Below are 26,622 nucleotides of genomic sequence, written 5' to 3'. Positions count from 1 at the left end.
TGTAAACAATAACTGTCAAAATATAAACCCAAACAGGCTGAAAGTTGGTACAAAAGTTGATCTTAGTATAGACCCAGTTTGTTGGTCACCTTGGTACGCCATTTCATTCAATATGGCAGCCATTTAAACTTTGAAAAAGATACTCAACTTCATATTTATGAACCTACAGAAAAAACAAAAAATATTCTGGAATGCACATAAGATTTATAAAAAATGTTACAATCAACAATTTTCTTGTATCTTTGACAGTTTTCCAGATATTTATTACATGTAAATCCCATAAAAACTTTTCTATGATGAAGAACTGACTATAGCAATGCTGAAACAAATTCAAACTTGGTAGAAAACTTGACCTTTTAAATATTTTGATGAGGGTCATTGGCCAGCTTGATACACAATTTCTTCTCAAAATGGTGACAGTTTAAACTTTTTTTAAATTCACAACTCTGTTATTTATGAAACTAGAGAAAATACAAAGTGAACGTTTTAATATTATCTTGCACTTTAAAATTGTTTAAAACAATAGCCACATACTTTGAAGTGGTCTTGTTATTGAGCAGTTTGCAAATTTACTCTTACTGTTAATAAAACATTTTAATAGAAGTCTCATATTGAATGCTTCTTTTGCAGTTTATACAAATATACACATTAGTACCCAATATTACATTAGTTGTAACACATTTCAAAGAGTATGTCATTGTTTTAATTTTAAGTAGTAGCCGTCATTTCATGTGATCAATTTAATTGTCTGTATTAAGTTAATACAATTTCTATTTGTATGGTGAAAGATCACTAACCATTTGTTAACAATTTAGATTAAATAAATCACAAATGCTACTAAAGTTTGCAATAACATGCTATTGTGGCACTGACCTCCTAGATGCTCTGTAGTCGTAAAAACACAAACGTCACAACAAGACAAAATAATGTAATCAGGGACACTTCCTTAATCCTCCTGAGTTCCTTTAAGTTCACTTTGTAATAGCAAGCGACTCATGTTGAGTTACGGTGACATCTCCGCTACTATAACGTATGTAACCATCAAATGAGATTTTAAACCCGACAAATGTGATATCTACAAGTTCCCAAGGAACTAATAACTAAACTACGCCTAATAGGAATTGAAATTTTCGATAAACCTCATCACTACTTCAGCAACTTATAAACTAGTTGCATAGGCAACACTAGCCGCTAGTTGTGAGACGGGTAAAAAATATCTATATTCCCAAGCATTATACCAAAAAGAAATTTTCATTTTGTATCATATATCAATGAAAAAGCTTAGGTTCTACACTGTTTGAGAAAATGATTGAATTTAGGAACAAAATCTTTAAAAACGTAAATTTAATAAAAGTTTTATTAAAATTTTAAATATTAACATTTTTTGTAATTTTTTATTCCTAAGATTTTTAAATTTGTATCTTTCTAATAGAACATAAATTTGGGATTACTATGATATAAATTTTGTTGTGTTTGTGTAGCAATATTTTACATTGATCTATCAAAAATCCATTACATGTTTGGTCAATTTGCTACTTTTTTGTATAAATTAGTATAATATTTACATCTTTTATATGTTTACAGGGTTTACATATTTTCTTATTAGATGGTAAATTGTGTCTTTTGGCTGTTTTGGATTTTTCAAAGAATTTTTAATACACGAAAAGGAAACTCGATAGTTGTGGTTTTGCACTGAAATTGCTACCATTAATTTTTGCAAGGTACAGTAATTATTTTGTATGAATATTAATATTTTTCAGTTCAATATTCAAGTTTTACCTCATACTTTGGCAAACATATGTATAATAAGTGTACCTCTGTATAAAGCATGTATAATTTATAACAGTTTAGAAGAATCCTTCTAAATCTGTCCAAATGGGCCTGCCAATCCTATACAGAAATTACTATACAGCCAGCTGAAGGGTTAACAGATATTTAATAAAATATTTTTGTATGAACTATTAATGAAAAGGGTGTAACACAGTTAATGAATTATGTAATAATATCCTTGCTAAAGTATTGTGATTTAAATGAATAAAATATGATTATTCTATTTAGTGGCAGTTCAACAAGAGTGGGGCCCATGTGAACAAAGTGACGGTAGAGCCGAGATTAGCCAGGGTGTTGCGTCCCCACCAGCGAGAGGGGGTGGTATTCTTGTACCGCTGTGTCACCGGCCTCAGGGACGTTCACCACTTGGGAGCGATCCTGGCAGATGAGATGGGGCTGGGGAAGACACTGCAGTGTATCACTCTTGTTTGGTAAGGTTCAATTATAGCCAATATTCATGTCAATCTTAGAGGTGAAATGCTGGAAGGTATTAAGAGGGAGGTTAAAATATATTTGAAAATTGTTCACAATGCAGCCAGGAAGGGAGTGGGGAATTGAAGCTGTACCTAAAATCGGTTGGTCCAAAAACATCTGTTACCAATCTAAAGAAAAAATAATGAAAATATCAGTGGGAAGTTCTTCTCTAAATTTATCTGCAATTACAACTGCAGTATGGTAATGTTTAGTATTGAATCAGGCTATTGTTTACACAGACCCTAGAGATAACGGGCAGTGTAAGCCATTGTTAAAATGACAATGCTGGACTCTGATGAGCTTATATTGTCTCAAATTACATTATTTTTGAAGAAGTAAACCAATTGCAATAAAACTCATATGTTTGTAAATAGGAAGATTCAAATTTCTCATAAATACCGTTTTTGTTACCTTTATTTTATTTTTAGTTTTTTTATATACGTATAAGGAAACAGTGTTATGCAATAACACCTGAACAGATATGACTGATATTGTTAGTTATTCAAGCATCAAGAACTTTTATTTTGTTAAACACAGAGTACAATAGATATAGTCAAATTACCCTTCATAATATTATATAACAGAATCAAGAAATCTTTATTGTCTTTAAACACTCATGACAATGCAATGGACAACGTCACTTTCTCTAATAATTAAATGGCCTACTGCTATCACACCTTTAATATCCCATAAAACAGGTGTAATGATTTAGACATTTACAACATTAGGTAAAAGTACATTTTATACAAACATGGTAATGTCAATAACGCCACAATTTCCCCATTTAAAATCAAATAAAAGTAAATATGGTGGTAGTATGATTAAATATATATATTATTGTAATTTTAAATAATTCTATCATCTGCATATAGTACAGACGTACAGGGTATATGAAATGAAAAATGATTTATCGCTACTACAAAACAGAAAAGGTACTGAATCTAGTGAACTCCTAGTAAAATATTTTGGAAACTAGACACATCTTTATTTTGTGAGACTATCTACTTTATATTTTGTAACGAAATAATGCTGTCAACTGATAAGAATATCGTACTACTAGACTATTCAATAAGTCTTTATGAGATGGCATATTTCATAATGACATTGAAAGAAGTTTCATTGTTCCCATACACAAAAAGGGTCCAGTTAATGACGTGAAGAATTACCGCCCCATTATTATAATTTCAGTTATCGCCAAACTATTTGGAAAGGTCTTCCTCATAGCACACATTTCTCCTTTTCCCATCACATTACTTTTCGTCAACATGGATTTATGCAAGGACACTCTTCAGTCACAAATTTGTTGATCTTCAAGTTTGACATATTTGATGCCATTGTTGAGCGCTTTTAAGACAATGCTATTAAACTTCATTTTGCTAAGGCTTTCAGACGTATCAGTCAAACAGTGTTGTTGAAACATTTGGATTTGCCAGCAGACTGCTCTACTGGATTTCAAGTTACTTGCGTGGTAGGACACTACAATTTCGCTTTAATGAATCTCTCTCTCGGTTATTCGAAGCCACATCTGTGGTTCCACAAGGACCCATATTGGGTCCTCACCTGTTCAAGATCTTTATTAATGATGACACAAACCAGCTGCGTTGTAAGTACTTACTTTTCGCTGATCACATCAAACTTTCTCATAAAATTTTTTCACCCAGTGGCTTTCAAGAAATCCACTTATTAAGTTTACAAATTCTTTGGATTCATTTTTGGCCACATTACTCATTCTAAATATAATCACTAAATAGTCCTTTTTGGTTAATTTCTCTCAATTAATATTTTCTGTTTTCGTATTAGTTTAGCACAACCTACTGGAGTAATAAAAAAATTATTCTAAAGAGTTCTTTGTCTTATTCAGATGTCAACTTAAACTTTTACCGTGATTATCTGCACCCTACATTATTTTTCCAACTGGTTTTTAGAAAGAATAGCAAAGGAGTTTTTCTAAAGAAAACTATTGTTATATAATTTTTCTTCAGTTCTCTGTTTAACTTTCTTCTCTTTAGTGTTAATTTCTGTGTGTTTCATTAATTATATATTTTTGTAACTAATGAGAAAGTTAGAAGGAAGACTATTTATATTTTTATGCTTGTTTTTCTTAACCACTGTAGCACAAGTTTCCTGTGATACAGATCAAAGTCTTTTTTATTCTTAAGTTTCACAATTTCTTCTACTTTCAACAGCAAAAGATATTCTAAATGAATTTTCTTTTTATTTCTTCTTGAGTTTCAATGAGGTCTTTATTAAGTATTTTGATCAGTATGTCAGTATTCTTTAATTATTCATCTATCAGTTTATTAATCGTAACCAAATTTAACTCTGAAACTATTTCACTCTCCTTAATTTCTTTATCCTTATAATATGTAAAACTTCAGAAGCTATTTAGAAAACCAGAGATGAAACTAACAAGAAATGGGGCTACTGAAGTTACCAGATCAAGAGCTCTACTTGTAAAACGAGGAGTACCTCAGGGGTCAGTATTGGGACCAGTATTATCCATACTGTTTACAAATAACCTACCTGATTACCTTGAAACTTTCTGCACAACTTCGATATATGCTGATGAAATGATGACACCTCACTCTTGAGTGGGGAAAAAACATAATCTTGATGAAAATGTTACAGGGCATTAAACATGGCCTATCAATATTGCCACTCAAGTGACTTTGTAGTTAACCCAGAGAAGACAAACCAACTAGCTTTTGAGAGAAGATGCGAAGAAGTCCCATCAGTTCCGGAAGAGGACAGAAAATCCCAAGTAAAGTTTCTGGGGATCATTGTTGATAAAAGCCTCTCCTGGTCACAGCATATTGACAATCTCCTTCCTAAACTTAACTCTTAGTTAAGATACTATGTTCCAGCTGACCACCTCTCCCAATAAGAGAAGAAACCCTCTTACATGCATGAAGCTGCATAATGTGCTGTCAGAGTAAATAAAACATTTCTCTATAGGAAGATTGAAGAATGCCCTTACTGATTGGTTAATCAGCAATCATTTCTACTCAGTGGCTGAGTTCCAAAATCCACTACTTGAACAAGTTTGTTTTTGTTTAAATTATGTTACACCGTTTCAATATGTTTTAATGTATTTGGAAATAAAGTGATTTTGTATTTGTAAATTTTTAACATTATATTTGTCTTTAAAAGCAAGTGAGGTAATACAAACAATCAAACTACCATATATTAGGTGCATGCTCCTTTCATCCCATTTTTCATAAGTAGTTAACAAAGCACATTTTTAAAAGCCTTTTACTGTTTAGCATATGAAGATGACATTGTATGTTAAGCTGTAATGTTCAAGCTGTGTATGAAACCAACCAATCCAACAAAGTAACTTCATCTTGTGTTTTACTTTGATGACACTAAAAATGTCATAAGATTATCATATAATAATGATCTGTTGACTAATTTGTTTATACTGTGTTTTTCTTGTTGCCAACATGATTTCCCATAAAACAAATGAAACCAGGGCCATTTACTTGACAGACAGGAAAGTAAAAAATGTACCTTTGAACCCCCTCCCTCCCATAACCGGGGAGGGAAGGTAATATAGTATTTGCAGTAGAAGTTCGGTACAATTGTTCCACCATTTTTCGAAACTATATTAATTTGAACGTAATTTCCATATCTTATCTGCCGGTCGCTGAAAATATACCAGGTTGTAGACAAGAATCTTTGTATACTTGTTATGTTTTTTGGTTTTATGTCTCTTTAGCAACCTGTTTGCACATTATATCCTTGTTGTTTATTGAGAAAATAATTGTAGGTATTAACCAAAGTGTATGTTTTGCAGGACCCTGCTACGTCAAGGACTCTACGGCAACAAGCCGTTGTTCAAGAAAGTCCTGATTGTCACACCCTCCAGTCTTACTCGTAACTGGTACCAAGAGTTCATGCGGTGGCTGGGCAAAGAGTACATCCATGTGTTTGTCGTTGACCAGGTTATTGTTATTATTGTTGTTAACAACCTGACAAATATTTTTTTGTATTTTGTGAAAATTTGAAAAACCTTTTAAAAATAACTGTTGATTCATGTACTTTTATTCACTAAAGAGATGGTTACATTGTTTCAAAAGTAAGCTACCAACCCACAAAGTTCAAAAAGAGATGGATAATAGATGTTTTTCTTTTAATCTAGATGGGATTAAGTGGAAATTATTTTTTCTAATATTTATGAAAGTTAAATGGGATATCTGTTATGTTTTAATTCATTGAAAAATTAGAAAAGCGTAAAAATATAGAATTTGAATGAAAATTCATTTTAGACTTATTAAATTAAAGTAAAAGTAAAGTAAAGATGTCTTATTTTACCAGGTGAAGTTAGGGCTAAAAAGCCCTCTCTAATACTTAACCTGGGGACCAACGGATTAAAGGTGACTTCCAAACCACCACACTTTTTGTACATGAGTTAGTGTACTAGAACAGTGTACTATATAAGCGTTTGCTTATACTCTCCACATATAGCACTAGTGATCTTAATTTTATTAACTATTGTAGCTACTGATATCTCATGAATTACTTAACTAAATGTCCATTGCAGAGACATTCATAATACCTTGCAAGTACCTAACAAACTGCTTCACTTTCCCTTAGGTTTAATAGCAATTACTGAAATTGCAATAATTATGTTAGGCTAATGCTACGAAAATAGCCTTCAGTCATTAAAAAATATTATATATCTATTTTTCAGAAAAACAAGCCCAAGGATTTCTTGACGCAAATCAATGTTCCAGTGATGATAATCTCATATGAAATGTTTGTACGTTGCTATGATGATGTGGCAGCCACACAGTTTGATCTCATTATCTGCGATGAAGGACATCGTTTGAAAAACAATTCTATACGTGCTTCCACAGTAAGGCACCAATTAACATAATTAAGCACTCCAATATGATCGTGTGAATTGTAAAACTTTTGTTAATTCAATGATATTTGTTATCAGATAACTATCAATATTAATTATATTGAGTTTATTCAGTTACAAAAATTTTAAATCAAGAAATGTTGGCTTTATTTAGCTAGTACATATATTAAGCTTCTATGTTATTTTACTGTTATTACAAAATTTGAGAATCATTACAATTTTTGGGACTGAATGAACTTTTGTTTGCTTTTTAAATTTAGGTTTTATATAATTTAAATTAGAAAGGAAGTAGTTCAAGAATTAAATTAATGGCCTTCTCAGAGTAAACCACATATACCAACATGTGAAAACAAACATTACACACTGTAACAAATATAAATAACCCAAACATCTTTCCAAACTTAGGTTTATATTTGGCTAATCCAATATTGGGTTATTTAAAATGAGCTTGATTCAATCAATTTGAGTTAATTGTGTATGTACGAGAATATATAGAAGAAATATAGAATGTAGAAGAAAACCAATTTAAATGTACTTTTTATATGTAAAAAAACAGCTGTGATCTTTATGATACGTCAAATTTTCTTATAAACTCTTACTCCCAGGGCCATTTATATCGGAGGTGATATTTAGCCGCACCAACAAAGCTCCTCCATCTTGAACGGTCCTCTGCATCTTCCTCTGAAGCGCCCACCTTCTCCATATCAGCCTTCACCTGGTTCCACCATCTCACTTTCGGTCTCCCACGGGGTCGTCTTCCTTATGGGTTACCGTACATTACCCTCCTCAGTTTGCATTCCTCTTCTCTTCTCAAAACATGGCCTGCCCAACGGAGTCTTCTGCACTTTATTTCTCCTATTACATCCGTACTATTGTAGAGCTCCCTGATTTCTCTATTATGTTTTCTTCTCCATACCCCTTGTTCATATGATGGCCCATAAATTTTACGTAAAATTCTATTCTCGAAAACTAGAAGCTTTTTCTCATCCTTCTTATTTAGCCTCCACATTTCGGATCCGTACAAAAGCACTGGACATATAATTGTTTTGTATATTCTAGTTTTAGTTTTGTGAGTGAGAGATTTGGTTGAAAGTATCCTATTGCATGCATATACACATCTATTTGCTGAGTTGATCCTATTTTGTATCTCTGGTTCATCTGTGTTTTTATTTGATATTGTGACCCCAAGGTACTTAAAGTTCTCCACTTGTTCGAAAACATGCCCATCAATTTGTAGGGGTCCTCCTCTTTGATTTTGATTCCTTCTAAAGTGCATATATTTAGTTTTTGCATCATTCGTCTTCAACCCCACTTTCTCTGCCTCACTCATAAATAGTCTAGTTAGTGACCTCAAATCATCTACATTTTCTGCAAATATGACATCATCTGCAAAAGCTAGGATGTTTAGTTTAGCTCCAACTTCCACCCCTAAATCCCTCTCTGCTACACTCTGAAGTGCTTCTTCTATGGCAATATTAAATAAGATTGGAGAAAGACCATCTTCTTGCCTGACTCCTGAGTTTATCCCAAAAGGTACACAGTCCCGACCATTAATTCTTACTGAGCCTCTTGACTCTGTGACACTCATCTTAACTAAGTTTATTAATTTTCTCGGGATGCCAAATTTATCTAGTTGTGTCCACAACTCCTTTCTTATAAAACAGGTAGATAATTTTTCATACTGTTTAAATCTCTGTCTACTTGAGAGAATTTTCCCAAATAAATTTATAATAACTCGTATTTGTCCTATTTTTAAGTATGAGAGCAAGAACGAGCCAAATAGTTACCACCCAGAATCTGTTATACCAATACTGTCAGAATTATTTTAAATTTTGGTGTATGATCAAATAAGCATTTTTTTGGAAACCAATGACTTCCTAAGTATATCACAATTTGGCTTTATGTCAGGAAAAAGAACTTTTGATGCAAGAGACAGTCTTAATAAATTGGTGCTAAATTCATGTTAACACGTTCACTGCGGGCGGTAAATCTAGTTATCGCTGCTACGCTGCACAAGCACACTGGTTACCACAGAGTCTTTGTTCTGAAATGAGGTCAGTGTGTGGCCAGCACTCAAGCTATCATAACGCCGTATTTCTCGCTCCTCGGAAGGTTCTTTTCCCATGTTTTTATGCACTTCTTTACACATAAGACTTTTTCATTATTTTTAAAGTTTTGTTAGTAATAAGTAATTGTGTAACATAATGGATCTTCCCCCGGGACCAAGTGATGTACAATAACCAAATTCTAGGCGTTCAACAGAGCCAGTATTGGGTTCAGATGACGACATGGACAATATAGAGTACCAGACAGACACGGAAGTTGAGGATCCTGATTACGAGACCAACCCACCCCAATGGAGCACTCACAACCGGATTGGAATGACAGATATTCCCTTTACTAGACAGGAAAAATTTGTAGTTCCTTTGCCAGATGACAAACCTCCAATTAGTTTTTGCACATTGCTTGTGGATAGATTTTTTAGAGGGAATTGTTAAGGCAACCAATAAGTACGTACTTGAGTACACTTTTTTACATTTTTATAATAAACTTTTACATTCGTTTTGGTTTATACATTTACGTATAAATTGTTTATGTTTGTCTAAAACGAATAAAATACAGTTTACTTAGCTATGATGTATTCATTTGGAATATTCCCACTGCCATAAAAGGGCGTTCCCTAGTGCGAGCGGTAACTAGAGTTACCACTGGCAAGGAAAACTGTCTCCAGGAGCTAGTGGTAACCACAGTTCCCATATTCCCAAAATGGTAGAGTGATAAATTTTGTGACTAATGAGTACTTATCATATTTCAACCAAAAGTAAGTAAAAATATATGTAAAGATATTCAGCATATACGGAACTCTATATAGGGATTTTTAGCAGCGAACGTGTTAAAACAAAGATTTTGCGATAGTTATAGTGATGTCACCTGATGTTACAGCTCCTAAATCAACTCCCTTGCAGTCGCAGAGTTCTGCTGTCTGGCACTCCTGTGCAGAATGACCTTCAGGAGTTTTACTCCTTGGTAAATTTTGTGAATCCTACAATACTCGGCACGTACACAGGTAAGCTTTTATTAACTCCCAAGTTATTTGTGCAGAACAGTTAGATTTAAATACATTATTATGAGTGAGTATTTTTCTATCTCAATGTCTTAATTCTTTATAGAGTTATAATTAAAATATTTGGATAAGATAAATACCCTCCTGTCATGTTTAGCGTTCTATTGACATCTTTAATCACAGCAGGTGAGTTGTTACCAGTTAATAATGTTTAGATTCTAAACAATTTACTGTATAGTTTGATAACAAGTGTATTATATTTTTACAATAATTTTGATTAACCCCTTAATTGTATCTTAAACTATGTTATGTTGCTGAATTTTTTTGTTGCTGTTTTTACAGTGACAGGTTTGTAAAGTTTAGTATATACTTTTTTTTAAATATTTTTTGCGTCTGTAAAAGATTTTTAGATATTTTCCACGAAGTCATTTTCACTATTCGCATCTGTGTCATCATCATCATATAAATGAAGCCAATTGTCTATTTGTATATAGGATATTTCCATGGTATGATAAAAATTAAAAATAAAACCAAAATACTCCAGGATGGATGGCATGCAAGAACATGCGGTAGCTGTCTGCACTGTGTGAGTACAGTGAACTCACCAAGATGCAAACACTCATGACAAAGGACAAAGGAAGTGCTGATATCTAGTTGAAAAAGCCAGGATTACTTGCCCAACACATGGTTGTCATAGAAATGCTTCTTGTGGAATATTACGGCAGACAGAATAAAACAGTAACAATATACTGATGCCTAATAATACGTCAGTAACACACTTTACGCAATTCCTATGAATGTAATATTACGTCCAAAACCGTGAAGGCTTAAAGATAATATTGATATTTTAGGTTAATATTAATTTAATTATTCCTCATTCATAATTTCAAACAAAATCTGAACACCATAGAGAGTAAATAGATTGGTATGAATAAAATAACTCTCTAGGATTGTTATACTTTCTAAGGAGGATTGATCAGAGGTCCTTTCCCTCTATGGTATTCAGATTTTGTTTGAAATTATGAATGCGGCATAATTTAAATTAATATTAACCTAAAATATCAATAATATCTTAAAGCCTTCAAGAAATCCAAAGAATATTTCAAGAATTCTTCAATCTTTCTGTTTATTTTTAGAATGGTCTCATACTATTTTAGAATTTGGTTCCTAAAATATGTATTTGTGTATACAGTGTGTTTTTCTCTCTAGAATTATCAAGAACAATTTTCTCAACAACAGAAATGAAGGAGCAAGTTCAGACACATTGTTGTCTGGGCATGAACAATATACAATAAGACAACCTTAATTTCTTGTTAGTATTGTTGTTATTTCTTTATTACAGTTTAGTTGTGCGGTATATTTTTGTTCTTGTATTGTTCTGAATTTTATAGAAGCATTAGAACCTTATGATTTGTTCTTTAATCCTGAATTCAAACAAATTCCAGAGTTTCGTCACAATTTTGAAGAAAATATCTTGGCCTCCAGGCAGCCTGACTGTGATGAAGATGTGAAAGCTATGGGGGAGAGCAAAGCAAACGAATTGTCACAAGTGACTTCCGGGTTTGTATTACGTCGTACTCACGCAATCCTAGATCAGTACCTTCCAGGCAAACACGAATACGTGGTCTTCTGCAAGCCTTCACAACTGCAGGTACTGCTTTATTATTTCTTCCATAAACTTTGTATTCAAAACTTCAGATTTGAAGAACTTTAAGTATTTTATCATTTGATTCTTTAGACAATTAAATGGTTTGAACATGCAAAAAAGGAGAAATTAAAAGAATAATTTATACAAACTTTTATGAAAATAAAATTTATTGTTTTAAAGTTCTTTTAGCTCTATCTTGTACATGTAACAGATCTTAAATTTACATACCACATATTACAAAGTGTTGTGGCTTGTTTCTTTCTGTACTAATACTTACTGTTCTGTTGATGTCAGTTGAAGTTGTTTCAATCAGCCATCTCTTGCTGGGAAGAGAGAAGAAGGTCAGCCATTTGGCTGTTATCACAGCTCTCAAGAAAATATGTAATCATCCTGTGTTGCTCAGAGACAGAGATACTGACAAGGAAAATGTGAGATTTGTGTGAAATTAGTTTAGTGTAAGGTGTCACTGGCTTCTTTGATAACATATCCGCAATCTAGATCTAACCTGGTAATTTAGTATTATGTACTGACTGACTAATAGGAGAGAATCAAGAATTTGTATTGTCTTTAAACACAGTATGTAATTGACAGTCAGATTTACAATTTACCATTTTCTTATTACAAATCTGTCAGTCTTAAAGACAGTTTTAAAGTTCTCAGGTAATCTTATTATTTTATAGGTACAGACCATGCTTTTTCTGGTAATTTGTTACATAGCTTAAGTTGGCTTCGAACCACTCCAGAGCTCTTCTTAAAGCCAGGTCCTCCTCCCTTATAAGTTCATCTAAACTTCTTCTATAATTCAGGAGAGTTGTATCATCGGCATACAACACTAATAAACCAGGAACATTGGCAGGAAAATAATTTAGAGTGATCAAAAATGAAACAGACCCCAGAACAGAACCTTGTGCTACTCACAACTTAAGTAACTTTAAAATCAGACTAATCTGTGTCCTGAACAACTATTTGATTTCTATCAGTTAAATAGTATTTAAATAGTTCTAGTTCATTGTCTCTAATGCTATTTTTTTACTGAATGTGGAAAAAACTCAAATAATAAACTTTTCTGTAAACAATAGTTTTCTCAATAGTAATAATGTAGACTTTGTACAACTTGTTAAATTGTTAGGTTTTTATATTGACCCAAAATTATCTTGGCATACACATATAGAACATGTTTGTAGTAAACTTTGTAAAGTAGTGTACCTGATTAGAAGATTAAGAGAAATTGTACCCACCAACTTTTTAAAACAATGTTATTATGCTTTTTTCACTCTGTGTTATTGTACGGTATTTTGTACTGTGGTAATGGTATAGGTGTATTAAATGTTTTATTGTTACAAAAGAAGATATTAAGGATATTAACTTTCTCAGGTTCAACTGACCATTGTAGACCACTTTTTGTTAAAGAGAGAATTTTGACTGTGATCAATTTGTATATCTTTGTATGTTTATGTCATGTGAAAAATAATTTATTTCAACACTCCCTTGCTACTGATGTACATAACCATTTTACCAGGTCTAGTCACACTATTCGTTTTCCTCACTATAGGCTAAGCAAAACTGTGTCTTCCTACAAGGTTATGAGCATAAAGCTTTTTAACAGGCTCCCACCAATTGTTCATCACATCAGCAGTGCTAGATTTAAGAATGTTATGTATAACTGGTTAATAGATAACCCATTTTATGATGTAAAAGAGTTTTTAAATTTCACTTTTAACAAGACAACTTTTAAATTTTAAGCTAAGTTACCATTTTAATTTAGTTTTAAGGATCTTTTAACTGTTGACGCTTTGTATGTGCCTTAAACTCATATTTTTATATTTTTGGAATGTAAAACTTACTCTTAATTAGTTTTCTAACTTGTAACCTGCAATTGAAGATTCAATTGTAATTTGGTTATAAATCATGTTGTAATTTGACTCTGCCTATTGCATATCATGTTTAATGGCAATAAAGAATGTCTATGTCTAATGCCATAGTTAAAAAGTTTTTAATAAGCAAATTGTGATATATGCAATCAAATGTTTTACTCAAGTTTATCAATACTGCAGAAGACAAACATTGCTTTTCAAAATTCATCAAAATACTATAAACTATACTGTCTATAACGTTGACAGTGTTTCTACCTGACATATATCCAAATTGCTCATCACATAATAGGCTATTTTGAGTACAGAAAGCATTAAACTGGTGTTTAAAATATGATTCAAAAATCTTACTGAAAATAAGAACTTAGGATATAGGTCTGTAGCTAATAATTGGGCCTGAAATAGGGTTCCCCATTGCACTGCTGCATGAACCACTAAAACAATGCTTCTTCCAGTTTTTATTTTCTCTCCTGTTTTCATAGACTTCCTCAATGAACTTGCATCTTCATTCTTGAGGACGGATACAAAGTTTACATTAACACGTTCGCTGCTAAAAATTAAGTAATGTATGTTGCTAGAGGCTAATTTTTTTTTTATTAGTATTCACTTACCAATTTAGTTGTTGTGACACGGGTTGGTACAGAAAGGTCATCAAACACCAAAAGAGCCGAATTTCGCCATTTTGAAAACGTGCAGTAGATCTACCGCACACGCTCCTGGGGCCAGTCTCTCTTCGAAGCGCGCACCGTTTTCCTTATTGTTTTTGAAAAACAGACCACTAACGATTGTTTATAATAATACTGGGAACAAATCACTTAGTATAACTAAAAATATATTGATAAAAAAACACTAAAAACTACTATTTACAACCCAACCATCCTCCCCAAGGTACGCTTCATTAGTCATGGAATTGGTCAAAACAATGTGGGACACACAACCCAGGCTGTCCATCACATTCTAAACACTGCCACATCACGTATTTCTTTCTGCCATTTGCATAGCAAACTCTGCACCTCTTTTGTTTACTTCTCTTTCCACAAGCCACTTTTTCTGTAATCCGTGAGGGTACATGGGGGACGCGGCGGCGCTTCAGAGGTCGAGGAGGCTCGGGAACGTCCGGGAGTAGCTTGTCAATAACCTCCAGACGGAAGTCGTACAATGGCATTTTGTTTTCTCCACTTGATGTGCGAACTTCGTTATAGAGATAGTGTGCATTCACTAACATCATCTGAATTACGTGGACAAAAATCTTTTTATACCACCGCAGTGTTTTCCTTTCGCAAGGATAATATGACATCATTTGGTCACTGCGGTCCACGCCTTTCATAAAATGGTTGTATTGAACAATTGGTAGTGGTTTTAGTCTCTCCAAACCACCTCGATTAATTGAATTCACCATGTCATTTTCAAATTCAGTGGATATGTAAGAGACAACGCGTTTGTCTTTCCATTTGGCGACAACAACACTTTCGGCGTAGCGGGCGATGGTTTCACCCTTTTTCAGGGTTGCCGATTTGACTTCAGGAGATACGTATTTTCTGTCCAGCCGAAGAGTTCCAGTGCAATATGTATTCCTACGGAGCAGGCTTGAGGCAAGAGTAAAACTATTATAATAATTATCCATAAATAAACTGTGGCCACAATTGAGTTTCCCTTGCATCAGCTTCAATACAACATTGGCTGCATGCCCCTTACCACCGTAATCATCTAAAACTCCGCAATACATAAAAAAACGAAGTATTAGGCCATGGGGGTCACACAAACTGTACAGTTTGATGCCGTACTTATGGCGTTTCTTTATATATTGCCTAAAGTACAACCGTCCCCTCCATAAAACCATTCCCTCGTCAATGCACAAATTTTTTTGAGGATAATAAATTGAGTCCATTTTATTGTTGAAGTAGTCAATTAGAAACTGTACTTTAGAAGCTCTGTTGTTTGGGTTAGGGTACCTTTCAAAATTAATGCATCGCAAAATAAGCATGAATTTGTCCCTGGCCATGAATTTGGGGAAGCACGTTGAAAACAGCTTACAAGTTTTCCAATAGTCTTGTATTCGGGGTAATTGTAATATTCCCATGTGCAGCAATAGGCCAATAAAACATTTGAGATCCTCCACGGTAATGTCTTTCCATTTATGGATTCGTGAGCCTGGGGTTGTAGTAGGTCCACAGAATAACTCCAACGCGTATCTATTCGTAGTAGCCACAATGCCCTCCAAAAAAATCACATCCACCAGCAACAAGAAAAAATTGATTGGGGTAATCTCATTAGGCAAAGGGACTAAAAACTTTTCCTCTTTTGTAAACGGTACATCTTTCATACCTATAGTTTGAGGACTCCATTGTGGTGGTCTTACGTCATAGTCTGGGTCTTCGACCTCTGACTCATCAGTCTCGTATTGTTCATCGTCGAGGTCCGGAGCATTACCAGGGACACCAGGGTCGTCTTCATAATCAGAATCACTATTAGCCACAAACTGACGTCTATTCTGGATTCCACTAGTTCCAGGAGGCAAATCCATGTCTATTGTATTATAAGAATAACACTAAACACACAACAAAAACGGTAAAATTTGAAGTAGTCTAAAAACTAACCACAAAACGCTAACTGAGAACGGCGACCACAAAAACGCGGGAAAAGTATATCCCCACGAGCGGCAAAACGGACAACCATACACGACGAGTGCTGAGAGCACACTGACTGGGTTTCTAAACAATGGCGCTGTGCAGTAGATCTACGTCATGCGCGTCTGGCGCGAGGCAGCCGTGCAGTAGATCTACCGCAACCGCATTGAACGTGTTAAAGGATTTTTTTTAAATGTTGATATTGTTGATGTTCCCACCTTGTACACATCGGCTAAATGTTTACCGGAGACACTTTTGTCCAACTGTTTGATCATTTTAATTTTATCGGCCAGCGATAACACTACACGTTTCCTCTTAGAACTCATTGTAGTACTGCACACAATAATTAAAACACTTAGGAACACGAAAGACTCAATATATCACCAATTCACCCTATTGCAGGTTGATGAAGCACTGGTTGACTGACTATTAATAGAGTGTAGTGAGTGACAGTAGCAGGATGGCGAGACAGAGTGAGTCATCACTCCCCCTCCCCGCCCTATGTCCACCATTGTCACAGTTAGAAGGGTTAACATGTGATTCCTGCCCGATTTTAAAATTGTTCTCAATCTGATCCAGATAATTGGAGTTCTACTGTATTTACCGTACATTCATGGATTTATTAAGAGGTAAAGTAAAAAATTCAGTTCCACCAAATTTTATTTTACTGGAAATTCAATAGTAACGATAACATACCAGCCTAGATACTTTTTGAACAAATCCCATATGTGTAAGAACTAAAACTCGCCATTCTCATCCTTGGTTTCTCTCCAACTCATCCAGGACAAATATAGAGAAACTCACACAGTTTTTGAGAAGACTTTTGTATTTTGTATTGGTTCATTGGCAGTTCCCAGTAAGTAATTTTTCAATTTTAAATTCACCTAGGCTTAAAAGTTGGTAGGAAATTATTTTAACATGTTTAGTTTATGTCAGGCAACATTCTTTATTAGACAGAATCTTGCTGACCCACTCCTCCATCACAATGGTCTTCTGTCTGTCCATGTGGGGACAACATCCTTTCTTCCAGGCTGGGTTTAATTTCATATTTAATAGTGATACAATATCCTTCTACTGCTCTTCCCGATTCATATAACATTAAAGACTAGAAGTAAAGTTTGTCATTTACACGTAAAGAAAAAGGTAAATAAAATAATTAATTTAAAATCGAACTAGGCTGATGTTCCCAATGATAGCAGGTTGCCAAGCCTGTACACCATTAAAATGCCACTTACTCAGTGTAAGATATCTGTGCTAAAACAACTAATAGTTGATTTTTTTAGGACTATTTGTTGGAATCCCTATGTGAAGAGTTGTCACGGCTCAGTGGAGACCAGGTGGTGATTGAAGACGCTACCAAACTGTTAGTTGTCACAGCTCTACTGCACTCTGTGGCTCAAGCAAAGGAGAGGATTGTCCTTGTCTCATACTTTACTCAGGTGAGAAGGTAGGATATGAAATTAAATCTTTAATTTTGTCATGTGCACTATCAAAAAATAGACATAGTCATTAAACAGTGGTCTATGGTGTTCAAGAACACGTGATTTACTAATAACTAAATGGCTTTCTTGCGTAAGATTAAAATTTACTTTTTCTACTGCAATTCTCCCACAGTACCAGATCATATCAGAGGATGGACTGGAAATTGGTAAAAGAAACATTTTTTATATAAGCATTATTTTACATTTTAGAGGTACACAGAATGTACAGGGTTTGTCCGGAAAGTAATAGGACTGATTTTATTCCGCCGCGACTGTACTTCGGAGCATGCGCGCACCGACTGAATTCGGTAGAGGGCATTCCTGCCGAACGAACAAGCGGCTGGTCAGTTGTCTCGGAGCACCTGGAGAGTCAGGACAGGCATTTTCGCGTGACGTGTTTCTGTGAGTGGTACAAGCCGAAAATGCAGCGTTCGTTAGAGCAGAGGTACGCGATTAAATTCAGTGTGAAACTCGGTAAATCTGCGACAGAGACATTTGATATGATCAAGCAGGCATACCCAGATGTTGCTTTAGCAAGAAGTAGTGTGTTTCGGTGGCACCAGGCCTTTTTGGAGGGCCGGGAAGAGGTCGCTGATGAAGACCGTTCGGGAAGACCCTCGACTTCGACAAACACTGACAATGTGACTCGTGTGCGCAATGTTTTGAACTCAGACCGTCGACTAAGCATTCGTTTAATTGCCCAGATGTTAAATTTACCGAAATCTGTGGTTCATGAAATTGTGACAGAGCATTTGAACATGCGCAAGGTGTGCGCGAAGATGGTCCCAAAAGTGCTCACTGACGACCAGAAATTGCGGCGAGTGGAAATGTGCCAAGAAAATTTGAACATGTGTGAAAGTGACCCCCAATTTTTGCATAATGTAATCACAGGTGACGAGTCGTGGATCTTTGAGTACGATCCCGAAACAAAGAGGCAATCTTCCGAGTGGCACACGCCGGCGTCTCCTCGCCCAAAAAAGGCAATAATGAGCCAATCCAAAGTGAAAACGATGCTCATTGTCTTTTTTGACATCAAAGGCATCGTTCACCATGAATTTGTTCCTCCTGGACAAACCGTCAACGCCAAGTTTTACGTGGAAGTGCTCAAGAGACTCAAACAAAGGGTCAATCGGGTCCGACCAGACATCGCAGCCGACTGGAAGTTGCACCACGACAACGCCCCGGCTCACACCGCCTTTCTTGTGAACAGCTACTTGACCAAGGCCGGCATCCCAACTCTTCCACAGCCGCCCTACAGCCCAGATGTGGCCCCCCCCCCCGGACTTTTTTTTTGTTTCCTCACCTGAAAAGGCCGATGAAAGGCAAGCATTTTGAGACGACAGAGGGGATCCAAGCAGCTTGCACCGCGGCTCTCAAGGCTATTCCGGAGAATGCCTTCTGTGACGCCTTCAATGCTTGGAAATCGCGCTGGCAGCGCTGCATCGACGCAGAAGGAGCCTATTTTGAAAGTTTTTAAAGAATTGTAACGATTGGCTCAATACATTTTTTTAAATCGACTCAGTCCTATTACTTTCCGGACAAACCCTGTAAGATGTTTTTTTAACAAAGACTACACTGGAAAGCTTTGTGGAAATACGTTTGTTATCAATATGAGTACTGTACATAGGAGGTGACATTTTTACAAGGATTATCATGGACATTTAAACATTACCATCATCATTGTGATGCAGAGTACAAAGATTCTTCCTTATTTTTAGAGCTAAATCGGGGTGATCAAATTTTGCCCAGCCAAATGATGCGATGAGATATTTGCTTCATATACATGGGCAGTGTCATGCAACAGAATGATTCCTTTTGATTGTGTCCGCATTCAGTAACAAAGTCATAGAAAACACTTCTTGAAACTTGAGGAAACTCCTCTATTAATAAAGAAATTGTGAAGCACCTGTTCATTTTCATTCACTTTTTGCACCAAATCGTTGCTGATTACTGAGGGTCACGTAGTCTGTTCATCGTCATGAACATTCATTCGGCTATCTTTAAAAGTACTTAACCATTAGAAACTATTCAACACTCACAGTGTGTGTCTGGCTGGTTTATACCTTCCAGTTCAACCTGCACTGGATACAGTAAAAATCAAAATGTCACTTATAACACTGTACTCTTAGAAACCCTATAGATGTCCAAAGAGGGACACATCACCAATTGCAAATGTTGAAATATTGGGGTGGAAGGATAGATCGGTTGGTCTAATCTGCTGCGAAAGATGACTGTTGGAGTGTGAGTGGAGCTTCCTTAGTGTTAAAGGTTGTTGCTAGCCTGGATATGAGTGAGTCCCCTGCCTGCTTTGACTGGAGAGGCTGGAACAGACCTGGTCTTCCTCTCTTTCAAGGGGACATGACTGAGATAGAGTCCGATATTCCTGATCAAGGGACCTTGAGAGGAGGCGGCTGTATATATATATATATATAAGAATCCTGCAAGTCTAAAATACACAGTGTTATTTATTTTCTTACTAGTAAAGGCTTGTCCTAGAAAGATCATTGCATTTGCTTCTGGAACGACAGGATAGGGATAGGAACCAATGACATTTGGAATGTCACAAATTAAAGGAAGCACTTCTGTCATGTTTCAGACCCTAGATCTCCTTGCAGCCTTGTGCGACCAATACCATTACAAACACTGCAGGCTGGATGGTAGCACACCCACTGCTCGCAGAGTAGAAATCGTTAACAAGTTCAATTCCCCTTACTCTGAAAATAGTAAGATTATTATTAAAATGTTGTTTTTTTATGTAATGAGTGTTTGATAACGTTTTATCTTAATTTTTTTTAATTCTATCAATCTCTATAAGTCAGTGATCTGTATAGAGTATTTTGAAGTAGAACAAGGAGATAATAATCCATCATCTTTACTGTGTTTGTGATTTAAAATAAAATAATTGAATTTGAAATGTATTATTTTCTGGATGAATGATCAAATAGAGATTTACAATTGGAACAGGATAATTTTTTACCACTTCAAGCTTGTGATGTGATATGCTTTATGACTTATTCCTTGTAAAGATTGTTAAAATGCATGAAATGCTAAAATTTCATGTTTTCCTCAATAAATGACATGCACTGTGTGTTTTTGGAGCTCTTGCTAGCTTTTTAATAGATTTACTTGTATTAAATGAAACATAAAAACCACCAGAGAATCAAACTGAATATTTATTACGCTTGAATTCTAATCTTTTATAATCTCAGTGTTGGTTTCACATATGGGTTTAATGCTTAACTTCCTTGTTGTGGTTTTTGACTTTAGTGTAGTTTGCTCCATATGTGTTTTTTATTTAACTTTGCTGGTATATTTATATGTTTTTGCTGTTTTTTTTTTTTTAAGTCTCCTTTAGATATTTTGGCCTTGTTGTATAGAGCCATCTGGAGTCAACAAATGCTATTGAAAGTTCCATTAAATGTGCAGTTACATGTCCCGCCAGTTTTGGTATAATATTAATTTTTTATTAATCACCATTAATCACCACATCAAGGCTGAAATATCTCAAAATTACAACACTTGCAATTTCTTCACATTAAAACATAAAACTTAGACAATAGTTAATAATTTATGTACTGTAACGATAGAAAAAGTCTTAATAATCCTAATACTCTTTTATAAACTATCTGTACAGTCTTAAAATAAATAGTATAACTTGGCCTTAAAATACAGGTGTGTTTCTGCTGAGTGCTCGAGCTGGAGGGGTGGGTCTGAACCTGACTGGAGCATCAAGGTTGGTGCTGTTCGACTCTGACTGGAACCCTGCCTCAGACCTACAGGCCATGGCCCGGGTGTGGCGCGATGGTCAGAAGAATTCCGTCCATATTTATAGGTATCGTAACATAATTGAAAAGTTATACTTATTTAAAACATTTTCTCCTGTTTCAATATTCAACAATGATCTAATGCTTTACTTTTATTCAAATTTGTATTGAAAGCTACATGTTCCCATAATGTTACAGAAATTCTTTAATTGAGTCGCCCAGTTGCAAAACTCGTTATGTCCATTTTTTTCGAAATTGAGATAAGACCGCCATTTTGTAGAGTTTTTTCTCTTGCATCCAAAAACAAATATGTCATGTTTCAAAAGTCGTTATAAACCTGTTAAAAATGTATTCAAAAATCAGCAAATGCTGCAAAACACGTTATGTCCATTTTCATAATGCAGCAAAACTCGTTGTGTCTATCATAATGAAACTGTTCCAAAACTCGTCATGTCCCATAACAAACTGGATTACCAATAATTAAACTGTTGCAAAATTCGTTATGTCCATTCTGGAATATGTATGATTCTGTTTATACAATTCTTTGCTGTACGCAGTTTTTAATAAATTCTGAGACATTTTAGCGTTTGGGTTATATCGTGTTGGCAGCACTGATTTTGTCTAGTCTTCTTGAGAGCTGTCGTTCTCCCACATTGTTCGTAAACAAAGCTTTGTGTAAACTGTGTGTAAGTGCATTTGTGAAGATATTTTCGACCTTTTGATAATAGTTTTTAACAATATGAATCCACTTCAAGTTCTGGAAGCTCCACTGCGTAAAGGAAGAAAGAAAAAGCCGAATAAACAAGAATGGAAAAGAAATAAAGCTAAGAAACAAAGGTAAGGAAACAGAATCCTTTGTAGATTAGGTTTAGTGTTTAACTTATCTTATTCAATGTTATGTACCAGTACTTATTATTATTACTGAATAAAAATAGGTAGTTCTTATACTTTATTCTTCATTCATAACACTGAATAAATATACAATGTCTAAGTCTAAAATGAAAATTATACATAGGCCTAATTATTGGTTTTTTTCAGACATTCTTCGCCTGGACTGCCTCCACCACCTTCATGTGACCATTCGGCTACAGGGGCTTTTCAATGTAGCAAAGTGAGTCTACAGGATATCAGGCGAATGCATCAAAAGTTTTATGCAGACCCAAATAGAGAGGCCCAGCAGAATTTTATCCTGCGATACGTCACTGTAAGTCAGCCCGAGCGGGAGAGGTCAAGAAATGGAGATGAGGAAAGCCGGAAGAAAAAGGTATCAACAAAATATTTCATTCCTGTTTTAAAATGTGGTCGACCAGAAATAGTTCCAGTGTGCAAAAAACTCCTTGTAAATACCCTAGGTGTATCAAGAGATAGAATTCAGTTGTTGTGTAAAAAGTTCTTTGAATTAGGAGATGTACCCAAAGACCAACGTGGTGGGGACACAAAGTCTTTGAAATATACGGAAAAAAAATTGCTGTGAAAGCTTTTATAGGGTCCCTTCAGGTACTTGAAAGCCATTATTGTCGGGGTAGAAATGTCACTCGTCAATATCTCCCAAGCGAGTAAACTATCAGAGGACTGTGGGAGCAGTACCAAGGCTCTCATGACGAGGCTCTTAAAGTTAAGTATGATTATTTTCTAAACATTTTCGACAACGATTATAATTTAGGCTTTGCCTCTCCTGCCATAGATGTCTGTTCAACATGCCTGTCCCTTCGTGACAGGATTAAGCGTTGCAGAGATACACAGGAAAAAGACACTTTGAAGGTAGAACTCACTGTTCATAAAAAAAAGGCAGATGCTTTTTACAATCTGGTTAGGGAGCAAAAAGATGGTCAAATTACCTTTAGTTTTGACTGCCAGAAGAACCAGATAATACCCAAAATTCCTGACCAAGCCTCCTATTAGTTGTAAATGTACACCAGTTGTACATTTACAACTTTACAATCTGTGAAGGTACCTTAAAAGATCCTCAGACAAAGGACAAAATCTTCTCCTATGTTTGGTTAGAAAACCAATATAAAAAAGGCTCTAACCAAATCGCTTCAGCACTATACCACCGTCTGCTTAACACAGATCTGACAGGAGTGCACACTATCAAAGTGGCCGCTGATGGGTGCGGCGGCCAAAACAAGAATAAAATAGTTATTGGTATGTTAAACAAGTTCCTTGCACAAGATGCTCCACAGTCAGTAAAAAAAGTTATTTTGATTTTCCCAGTAGTCGGCCACTCCTTCATCCCTCCTGATAGGGTTTTCGGCCGAATGGAAGGAAAAATTAAGAAACACACTACTCTTTTGACAGACAAAGAGTACATCGAAATTTTTAAGTCGTGTGCCACTGTGATCCGCTTGGGACAAGAATGTCCTATGTTGGATTGGAAGGAAGCAGTGTCAGCAACTCTAAGAGAACCCAAAGATTGGCACTTCAGGTTACGCCCCACTAAACGTATACTCATAATAAAAACAAAACAAGGTAATTTAAAGTTAAGAGGGAAAACAAACTACAATGTCGATTCTGGAGTAGGGAAAAGCATTAATAAGCCTGGAAAACAGTTATCAACATTCAATCCCAAACCTGTGAAGGAAGGTGTACCTATAAAAAAATTGAAGTTAAAAGACTTAAATACACTTTTGACGAAACACTTCACCAAGGAATGGGAAAATAACCAAAATCTGACGTTCTTTAAGAATCTTTTCGACCAACAGAAAGCTCTTTCTGATCCCCAAGACAATGAATCGGACATTGGTGAGATCGACGATACTAATGAGGAGTTAGCAATATGAACATGGACATTTACTAGATTTAAGCTGAAATAATTAAAAAATGTTATTTGTATATATTTTTGAAACATTTTTGTTACATTAAACATGTTCTTAAATTATCTCTCTCTTTATTTTAATCTCACTCTCCCATATAATGCAGCAAAACTCGTTGAATCCAATATACTGTAGCAAAACTCGTTATGTCCAAACTAAACCCCCCTAAATGTTAACATATCTTTTTGAGGATACTGGACATACATTATAATGTACAAACCTTTAAAAAAAATGTGAAAGGAGCTTACAATATACATTACTTTATATTCTACAGTTTTTTGGGGTTTCTGAAAATTCTTCAAAATGGACATAACGAGTTTTGCAACTGGGCGACTCAATTAATGACATAGTATTCATTAAAAAAACAATTAATTTCTTAAATTTTTTCCCATTTTATTAATTGGATAGTGAGTGCCCTAACACATTCATATGATTTTGTCTGCTTATCCCTGTGGGATCGTTAAATCCTTTTGCCTGACTATATGGTAGAAACTCAGAACAGTAAAACTGTGTTTTTCTACCGAGAGAATAGATGCTTTGGCAAAGTCAAGCCTTCATTGTTTGAAAATGAAAGAAATATTGTTACATGTTTCTGAAAAAGGTACGCTGAATAAGTAATTCACGATGTACAATAAACATTAGCCACCGTATTGCAATAAATTGAATTATACCTTGATTCAATCCTCCTTAGCAGTTATCATAGCAATTTTTGATGAAGAATATTTTAATTTGAAATATGCATGTGCACAAACAATCCAACAGGTGTTTGACAAATCATATATTAATGACTCATTTACTACGTTACTACTGTTCTTTCTGAAATCAAAACTCTTTGCACCACTGCTCACCCAACAGGGAATTTCACCTGATAATTTAAATTATTTATAGAAGAAATAAAAGTAGCATTTTACTGCTGCAATTTGTAAAACAGTGCTAGAAAACCATGAAGTCGTTCAGAGTTAACATCTTTATTCATTCTGCCGAAGTTTCCCAAAGTGAAACCCCCTTCCTTTCAAAGGTGCATGAGGTCCATTCCAAGTGAAACGAGGTGTGTATCACACTTGAGTTCACAGTGCCCTTATTTATGAAGGTGGTGAACAGCTATTTATTAAGGACCTGAGTTTAAAGTAAAGAGGTAGAGAACTACACATTTTGATGGATTAATAATATAGATCGACTCTGCTTCCATGAAATCTCAGTGTGGACTGATGCTTCTATAGGTATCAAATAAGGTAAATCTAATACCGATTATAATTTCTCATAACCATTGTTAAGCCAAGAGACAGATAAAATTGTTTGTTTAGTATGTTTATTGTTTTGAACCTTCTGTCTCTTAACAAAATTTTTGTAAAATATCTTGTCTAAAACACCTAAATTTACTGCCAAAAGGCTCCCACAGAATGCATTAAAAGTTATTGTTCTTCATATGACACAGTTGTGGTGGCTTTATTCAATCTTACCTTCACTGGGGCAAGAGATCTGTTCTACACTGGTATGGAAGCACTGTGAACGTAATATATAATGACCTCAGTGTTATTGGTGCACTGAGCAGTTTGCACACAACAAAGTTGGTGTCGAGAATAAACATAACTAGTCTATAGCAGTAATAGTAATTCTAATAACGTTTATAAACATACTAGTCCAGGAAGTAAAAGGAGTGACTCACAGACTTATTTTTCTTTATGTTCAATATCAAAAGTTTATGAAAATGTCATTCACCTCAAACTTTTTGAATTCTTTGAACCAAACAATTAGGTAAAGAATAGTGTGAGTTTTGAAAAGGTTAGTTTCTTTCTTTTGTAAACATACTGTTAGTGTCTTTGATGAATCAAAGTACACAGCTGTGGTTTTCTGACTTTTCCCTGTTTTTACTGATTGTGTCAACCATCAGCTACTTTTGGAAAGATTAAAAGATATGTGTATTAAAGGAATAAACCATTAAAGTCAATATTTGTTGAGATGTAAACACTAGACAATGATGGTAATTTTGTCAAGGAAACATTGTCCTAGTTCCGTTGTGGGAGTTTATTTATATAATAATAATAATTTATTCCATCAATAATTTACAAAGTATAATTCACAATAACTTTTTTCAGAATTTACTGACCACTATTACCAGTAGTGTGGCCAGTGATATAATTTAACCCTTTTAACCCTGACGTCCTATATATAGGACCGTTGAG

General features: G+C 35.0%; 1 protein-coding gene across 1 annotated transcript in view; it reads left to right on the top strand.

Annotated features, from left to right (window-relative positions):
* The window catches only part of LOC124359416 (DNA repair and recombination protein RAD54B-like), a 53,320-nt gene that overhangs the window by 13,960 nt on the left and 12,738 nt on the right, over positions 1 to 26,622 (top strand). The window contains 11 exon segments of the mRNA XM_046812146.1: positions 2,059 to 2,261; positions 6,101 to 6,248; positions 6,998 to 7,162; positions 10,115 to 10,238; positions 11,681 to 11,886; positions 12,178 to 12,217; positions 12,220 to 12,311; positions 17,286 to 17,306; positions 17,695 to 17,820; positions 20,459 to 20,585; positions 21,535 to 21,694. Coding sequence (XP_046668102.1) covers positions 2,059 to 2,261; positions 6,101 to 6,248; positions 6,998 to 7,162; positions 10,115 to 10,238; positions 11,681 to 11,886; positions 12,178 to 12,217; positions 12,220 to 12,311; positions 17,286 to 17,306; positions 17,695 to 17,820; positions 20,459 to 20,585; positions 21,535 to 21,694 — 1,412 coding nt within the window.

Source organism: Homalodisca vitripennis, chromosome 4, assembly GCF_021130785.1.
Source record: "Homalodisca vitripennis isolate AUS2020 chromosome 4, UT_GWSS_2.1, whole genome shotgun sequence".
NCBI classification, from domain to species: domain Eukaryota; kingdom Metazoa; phylum Arthropoda; class Insecta; order Hemiptera; family Cicadellidae; genus Homalodisca; species Homalodisca vitripennis.
The sequence above is the reverse complement of the archived record's forward strand: the minus strand, read 5'-3'. Positions and strand labels throughout refer to the sequence as shown.